This window comes from Peromyscus leucopus, chromosome 8b (genome assembly GCF_004664715.2).
Source record: "Peromyscus leucopus breed LL Stock chromosome 8b, UCI_PerLeu_2.1, whole genome shotgun sequence".
Taxonomy (NCBI): Eukaryota; Metazoa; Chordata; class Mammalia; order Rodentia; family Cricetidae; genus Peromyscus; species Peromyscus leucopus.
In genome coordinates, this window is record NC_051086.1 from 16,112,111 (window position 1) to 16,120,480 (window position 8,370).

At 37.2% G+C, this 8,370-nt stretch overlaps 1 protein-coding gene across 2 annotated transcripts in view; it reads right to left on the reverse strand.

Annotated features, from left to right (window-relative positions):
- The window catches only part of Gabrg2 (gamma-aminobutyric acid type A receptor subunit gamma2), an 88,696-nt gene extending 84,192 nt beyond the window's left edge, over positions 1-4,504 (reverse strand). For both annotated transcript variants that reach the window (XM_028864290.2, XM_028864289.2), the window contains exon 1: positions 3,879-4,504. In XM_028864290.2, the coding sequence (XP_028720123.1) occupies positions 3,879-3,982 (104 nt within the window). In that variant the 5' untranslated portion in view covers positions 3,983-4,504. The remainder of the gene's footprint in view (positions 1-3,878) is intronic.
- Positions 4,505-8,370: the final 3,866 nt, after the last annotated feature.

Consider the following 8,370-nt stretch of genomic DNA (forward strand, 5'->3'; position numbering starts at 1 on the left):
AAGATGCTATAATCCACAAGGAACCATGGGACGGGTAGCACAATATGAACCACAGGAATGATGTCCCTACAATCAGTCTTGACTCCCTACCAATTTGAGTAGAAATTACAAAATATCTAAATAAGTTTTACCAGTGAATCAAATTTTTGTGAATTAATTATTTTAGATTAAATTCAAAATGAATCTGGGATATCAGAAAAGCATTTATGTGGTTAATTATTTAAACAAAAACTTAATTTTTCAACTGGCATGGAGCACAGCCTACAGCTTAACCTGTAGTCCAGCCTGAGCAACACAAAGTGAAACATTAAGAACAAAACAGAAAACAGCTTTGAAATCCTAGCCTGCTATCCAGGTATTTGGTTTACAGTGTGGTGGGAAAAGGATTCTTGGAAATTCTGAATCATATTTACAGCCTCTTATTTTACCCTTTCAGGTAGGTGTTTAAGGCAGAATAACTGGAATCCTATGTTGACAATCAAAGCAATTGTGTGTGTGCTTATGAAAAACAAAGTAGTCTTCTAGAGAAAACACAGTAAAGCATTTGTAAAGATATAGAGTAACAAGCTCGCCCATGGAAATTAACTCTGTCAACAAGTCGGTTATATTGAAATATCTTCTTTTATGGTTATGGTTGTGGTCTGCAAAAGTAAAAGTCAGCATAAAATATAATTATGGAATTAAACATTTTTCAAAGCTCTCAATATTTTATCTGAAACATTTTTTATCCATCAATAGCTAAGGAGAGAAAATAAATATAGGCATTAAAATGGTACTCAATAAATATGTGTATACATATATATATTTGGCAATAATTAATTACAAAAGAGGACATAAATTTGACATAGAGCAAGGAGGAATATATGGGAGGGTTTAGAAGGAGTGGTGAGAAGTGAGAAATATTTAATTAAATTATCTATAAAATATATAAAGTAAAGATATTAAAACTATTATTTTAATGAAGAATTGAAATTTATTATCAAAAATTTAATCTAATATGTTTCTGCTCAATCTAATACTTTGAAAATAATTATCTGTCAGTCTAAATATAGTATAAGATAATTTGTTCTAATCAAAATAAAATGTCTCTTTCTGTACAGCAATTTCCTGCTATACCCAATTATTTCTGATGTATATTAAAATTTTACTACTTTTCAAACTCTGTAACAGAATGTTTTAAAAATTGTTTTAAAACATACTTTCCAATAGGCACAGTTGTGGTAGATAGAATGTGTAAATAGATATTTATTCAGGTACATATAATAAAATATTTCAAGAACTCTTACACATGCTATAAATATAGTAACATCCTTTACAGTTTTCAATTTTGATTTATGGGCATACTTGATTGATATACAATTAGAAAGTTTATGGATGAGGAATTGATTTTCTGTGCCAAGGTGAATGAAATTGTAAGAAACAAAATATTTATGACTATTAACTGGGGCAATAAATAAACTTTTTTAAATAGACAGACAACATGCCTATTTTTCTTAAAGGAACTCTGAGAACTTGTTAAAATCAACATTCTCAGACTTCACTCAGGCCTCATGACTCAGAGTCATCCAGCGTGTGGTTTAGGAATTTCCATTTTAGTAAGTCCCCAAGTGATTCTCACAAGTTGTAAACAAGATACACAGGAGTAGAGCAAATTCCAAGTTTGTGAAATTCTCACTCAAAGGATAGCTATAAGCTTTCAATAGGCTTACTCTAGTGTCTTGTTCTATGATTTATTTTGCTTTTATGTGGAGATAATTGGGTGAGTTTAGTCATTTAATAGGAAGAAAAGCTTATTTGGAGTTTAACAGATAAAAATAAAGTCCATTAAAAATCCTACAATGTTCAGTACTTTTTTCTTACTATTATTGCTTACAAGACAGAATCTTAGAATTCCATTTTTTTCAAGAGACTTCTTGTAACCCCCACCTTCGCACCAGCTTTAGAAATCAAATTTTCTCTTTTCCTCCACCCATACTTAGCCATTTAGATAGATCATCTACTGAACTGCAGCAAATGAAACTCTGATCACATCCACTGCACCAAACTGCAATGGCTACTCGCTGTATCATTACTGTGAGGACACATACAAAAAAAATATTTCCATCAGAGAATTTTCACAACACATACATCTTAAATACTAAAATATCATATCATAAACTAAAATAAAATAATATTTTGGAGTAACATACAATTATTTGGAGGTGAGATACATAAGAATATACTCAAGCAGTTATTTGCAAATTCTTTACTAAAATGAATGGGAATAAGAAGGAAAGATACATTTCCCCCGTGTCTGGTCTAGATTTAATTCCACAGGTTTCATGGTTTGTAGAAATACAAGGAAGAAGTGTCCTATTTATGAGTACTCTGATTCCCAAAAACAAACTTTACAAACTTACTTAGAATGTGTAATAGGAAAGCATGTGATGATTTTGAATAGAAAAAGAATATTTCAATGGTTCTACTCTGTGATATGTGACATATGATACTCTTTCCAGCAAGTGTTCCTCTCCTCTTCTGGGACACTTCTTCAGCTTGTGGTTTTTAATGACACTATCTATATTCAATGTTTTTTGTAGTTAAACTGTCAAACAGTTCAGTTTATCTCTATTACAACTACTACATCAACTTCCAAGAAAACTTTGGAGTAGTGTCTTGATATCTTCCATAGATTTATGTCTTTATTGGAGGTAGGGGATGGCACAACCACAGATGTAGTTCTTACAATGTTTTGTTTCAAAATGGAAACACAGACAGAGCTGTTATGGCAAGAGTGGACTTCTTGCCTGTCATTTGTTCTGGTTGGAAACCATAATGTGATGAGAGCTACTTCCATGGATAGAAGCATGGGACACTGTGCTTGGTGGAGGAATTCTACTCTCACAGGCTTAATTCAAAGAAGTCCTAAATAATCAAAATGAAATACATTTCAGGGAGCAGTCATGCTCAGGAATTTTACAGGTCCTCCCTCCCCTTTATTTGTGCAGGAAGACTGTAAAGCGCTCGTGCATGCTTCACGATTTTGGCATTGCATTCATTTGGTTGAGCATGTTTTCAAGACTGCAGCCAGGCCAACTCTTTTTCCAGATATACTCCCAAAACATTCATTGAACTACATTCCCTGCCTTATGTGCAGTATCCCCTCTCCCATCTGATGGTGGGAGTAGTAATAACCAGTGTGAGGAACTCAGGCTCCTGTGCTGTGCCTTGGCCCACTGGCCTTCTGACTACATGGATGTCTTTTGTAGATTTAGAGATAACTGTATGAGGTTTGACAAGCCTCTTTCCACAGGGCCCTCAGCTGGACCGCTGTCCTTGGTGCTGAATCGCGTTTGCCCATCTGGGATTCAGCTGCCGGGTCAATGGGGCTGGATAGAAAACCTGGCTGACTGAATGCTCAGGTGCAGGACCAAAGAAGCCTATAGTGTATAATAGAAACAGCGCGGCCCCCGCCCCCAATACTCCTTCACACAGACCACGCTGGTATTTGCCAGGACCCCATTTGTAATTTTCTCCTCCAGACCCCCACCCAAATGCCTTCAATATGGCCTCAAATGCCGGCGTGTGAGCACAGCCCACTTGATATCAGATTGCAGCAAATTCAAATGCTATTCCCAGAACACAGAGTCTATGAGGTGAGCTTTAGCGCTCTGAAACAAAACATAAACAAATAAAACCCAGTTCATTAACAAGTAAGTCAATATGTCCTTCCTCTCTCATCCATCTCTCTCCCACTCCATATATTCACTCTTCCCTAAATGATAAAGCCTAAATCCCAAAAGAGTGTCTCAAATCTGGGTGGTCTTCCTTCTTCCACAACCCTATCTCTCCCCCACATCTTTCTAGAGATAAACGACGCTGAAAACGGCCCATCTTACCCCGGGTAGAGCGATAGCAGGAGCAGAATCCACAGCGTCATTTTCTGTGAAAATACCGGAGAGTAGACTGTGCTTCCAATGCTCCATGTATTTGGCGAACTCATCGCTTTTTTTTTTCCTCTCGCCTCTGGGTTGCAGAAGAATCCCTCCCCTTTGTATTATTATTATGCTGATGATTTGATGCTGGCTCCCCCCACCTGCCTCTAGTAGGTCCCGTCACTCAGGAGATGTATTGCTACCAGCTTCGAAAATTAATATTCAGGGGGCCGAAATAAAGATCAGTACAAACGCTTGCAGATATCATCAAAGCGTTAGCTCAGGCAGCAGCTTCCAAGTCTGGGAGGATAATATAATTGAGGCGGGGGGGGGGGGATGGTACACCCAGAGATGCATACGGAGGCAAATGAGAGAAATAGAAAGGCGCTCACATTCATGCCCTGTGCGTTCACATGAACTCCCAGGGGTCTGTCCTTTTAGTTTTGTTTATGTATTTGCTCTCTTTTCATTTCTTTCTTTCTTTTTAAATGGAGCTGTGCTCTGTGTGGTTCTGTTGTGTGGTGATTTAAAAGAAATAGAAAAAAAATCACTAGAGGCTCTTCGTGATTAACTCCTGCAGATTAACTCTGAGGTCAAAGTGGAAGAGATGTGAGGCTGCAGCAAGAATTAGCACATGCGTGATTTCTTGCCAGCAGTTTTTAACCCTTTCCTGTACCAACATGCTAGGATTTCCATTCATGGGGGGGTTAAAAAAAGAAATGCATCAGTATGTCCAGAAACAGAATTACTAGAGAGAGGGTTTGTTTTGCCAGATTTGAGAACAATCCTTATCTTAAAATCATGTAATCTTAAACCCTGATTGCATCATTGGGGGAGGGGCAACAGGCAGTAAGAAAGGAGTAGCTGTGCCCAGTGAACTATCCTGGGAGAAAGGTTTGGTGAATTTAAATTGAATGAAAGCAGAAAACACTGATAGGATAAGGCATGGGGAAAGTCCCGAGCTTCTCAGGACGTTAGTCCTCACTTGTCTGCTGTCCATCTGTTGGAATGCTGACCAACACAGCTGCATGGAGACATCTGCTTGAGTAAGGTTCACAAAATACCGCCCTGATTTGCTCATGCCTGTATGTAGCAGTGAGCAAAAACAGCGGGCGATGGAATAGTTCCAAGACACTCCCATTTCTTCTGTGTTCTCTGGCCTTTGTTTCCTTCATTTTATTTTTAGGTGTTTTGGAATAATCTTGTATTAACTAGTGTTTCTTTCTTGACCAAATGATCTGTGAGGACACTGAGGAACTCTCTTATTCCAACTTAGTTAATCAGTCACACAGGAAGTCTCTACCCTCATATCCTGGGAAAGAAAGTGTCAAGTGCTTCACACTTCCTGTAGAGTTAGCATCTCACATGGAAGGTGTTCACTAAAAAGTACAGGTAAGATAATTGCCATAAATCTTCATGGAAAGTGCCAGTGCATCATCTCTCAACCAAAACCTATTCTGATAGAGATCATCCTTTACAAATGACATCTGAGCAAGAAGTTCAGGGGATGGGAACTGAACATAAAATAACAGGATCCCAGTTCCATCATTACCCTCAACATTACACCTTAAGAAAGCAGAAAAAAATTTAACGTTGGCTTCTGCCAATGACATGGGTTCAGGAGATGCCATCTGGCAGATACATTAATGAAACCTGCATGATACTACCCTTAAGCATAATTATTTCATGCCATGTGGACAAAATCCAGTTAAAACAATAACAGCATTCACATGAGGTCAATAGATTTTTTCCACTGTGATTTCTATGAAGATAGGGCAAATTTAAGTACCTTTTTTTGAAAAATGGTCCCCACTCCTAACTCTAGCAGGAAGACAAGGGTTCCTCCTCACAGCCATAATTTTAATTTAAAAGAGCCTAGGCAGTCTATAATTACATGCTGTTAGTGACTATATCTAATCTGACCATAGTTTTGTAGAATACGGCCTACAGACATATTTTTAAATGACTACCAAAAAATAAACAAATGACATAAATGAAATGGACAGGCTGGTTATGGGTCCCTAAGACATAAGAAACCATGCCTGCTGGAGTGACTGTAGAAATACACCTGTCACTTCATTCAAGTCAGAATTGCGAGAGGAAATTGAAGTAAGACAAATTTGTGGAATATTCTAAGTGGCCAAACCAAATACTTAGGTAGCCCACTAACCAGCAATTTTTTTTCGAGATGATGTAAAGATCTGTGTGGAAAGAATCTGTCGTCTCTCCTATGCGGCCCTTCAGGAATTCCAAAGTACTCTCTCAGGTAAATTCAGCTAGTCATTCACACAATGAAACCCACAGGAGTGATTGTTATCATTCACAAATTTTCATACACAATTCCTTCAGCACAATCATAATAATCTCCACAAATGATAACTTACTTCAGTAATAATTCTTTTTTTTTCATGTAAAGAGACTCCATATAGAAAATTTAGCTATATTTAGTGTCTGGGTACAATTTGTATTGTGCTATTTATGATTAGTAGACCTAAATGGATTTTCTTATCTGATGAATAGTCCTTGAATTTAGCTATTTTGATATGTTTTCTAATATTTTCATATTTGTAGCAGGGTTTCCTGAATCACCTGTCCCACTAGCTCTTATAACTTAATTTAACCTGTTTCTCTTCATCTATATTTTGCCTCAGGGCTTTTTACCTTTCTTTCATTGTGTATGTTCTAACTTTTCCTGTTTCTTCAATGTCTGTCTGTCTGGCAGATGCCTGGTTGTCTGTCCCCAGGTGTCTCCCTCTCTTTTTCCCTCATTATCTTCTCTCTCAAGACTAGATTTCTCCTTCTACTTACTCTCTCTGCCTGCCAGTCCTGTCTATCCCTCTACTGCCCAGCTATTGGCCATTCAGTTCTTTATTATACCAATCAGGTGCCTTAGACAGACAAGGTGAAACAAATGTAACACATCTTTACATAGTTAAAGTAATATTCCACAATACATATTTTATTCTCTAGTACTTATAAAATACATGATTTAATAATTCATTTTGTAATCATATTACCTATTTATATTAATAAAAATGAAGCTCATTTTATTGCAAATTATAAGTATATGTATATACATACATGCAGATAAAATTATATTAAAACTTTGAAAAATATAGACAGCAGAATGAAGAAAACTACCAGTCACATCCTCTCACCCATAAGGAATTGAAATAAATGAGAGTATTTATTGATTATGGCTACTGTCATTAGTGTTTGTATTAAATTTTCAAATTTTATTAATTTTGTTTGTTTGTTTGTTTTATTTTTTTGAGATGGGGTTTCTCTGTGTAACCCTGGCTGTCCTGGAACTGACTTTGTAGACCAGATTGGCCTCAAACTCACAGAGATCCTCCTGCCTCTGCCTCCCAAATGCTGGACTCAAAGGTGTGTAGCACCATTGCCCCAGCTCAATTTTATTCTTAATTTAAAGCAGTGGTAATAGTTTTGCTGTTGTGGTCACTACTATCTCCAGAAGCAAGTTATGAGATTCAATATTGTGAGCCAGTGCGATCTATCTGTAGGAAAAAGGTGCTCTTGGTACAAGCCTGATGATCTGAGGATGCTCCTTGGAATCCCACTTCAAAAGCCAAATGCAATGGTGCCCTCTGTATTCCAGGCATTTGTAACAGGAAATAAGACAGAGACAAAAGAATTTCCGAGAAGCTTGTGGGGACAGATAGCCTGGAGCAAGCTGTGCAATGGCAGGAGCATCCAGAAAGATAAACTCGATGAGGTAGACAAGAAGAACTGAGTACTGAAAGATATCCTTTCCCAAAAACTGTCTTCTGACTACCACAAGTGTACTATGGCACACACACACAGAGAATAAATGAGTATATAAATTTCAAAATTATAATTTGGATTGTATAGTATCTCATGAGAAATGACAATACAGATTTTAGTTCTGGCAATAACTCAGTAGATGATCCTTCTTTGGAAAATATTTGTAACTATTTGGGAAATATTAAATAAGCAACTATACTAAGTATCAAAAAATGTCTAAAGTTCTGTGAAAGTATAAAGAAATTAAGGCAGAATGCAAGCAGACTTGAATTAGGCCTACGATTGTGGCTTTTCTCTGGCAAACTTAAAAAGTTACCACCTGTTCTCTATTTTTCCTAGGATTTCCTTGTTTGTAGTCCTATATTGAAGAAAACTCTTCAACCCCAGAAATTCAGCATGGCTAGATACAGTAGAATCTCATTGATAGGTCTCAGAGGACTCACACAAAAGCACACATTGACAAGGAAATCAGAATGTGAAAACAGAAAGATAATATTTCACATGTCAAGGGAACCTCCCCCTCAATGTTTCTGTATGAGAAGTTAAGGGCGTTAAAGAGCCCAGAGAATGCAAACTGAAAGATTGAAGAAGTAGCATCCATATCAGCTACCATTTTCTGCCATGAAGTCTGGCAACTGAACCCCGACAAATGAAGCTTCTCCATCAGCAC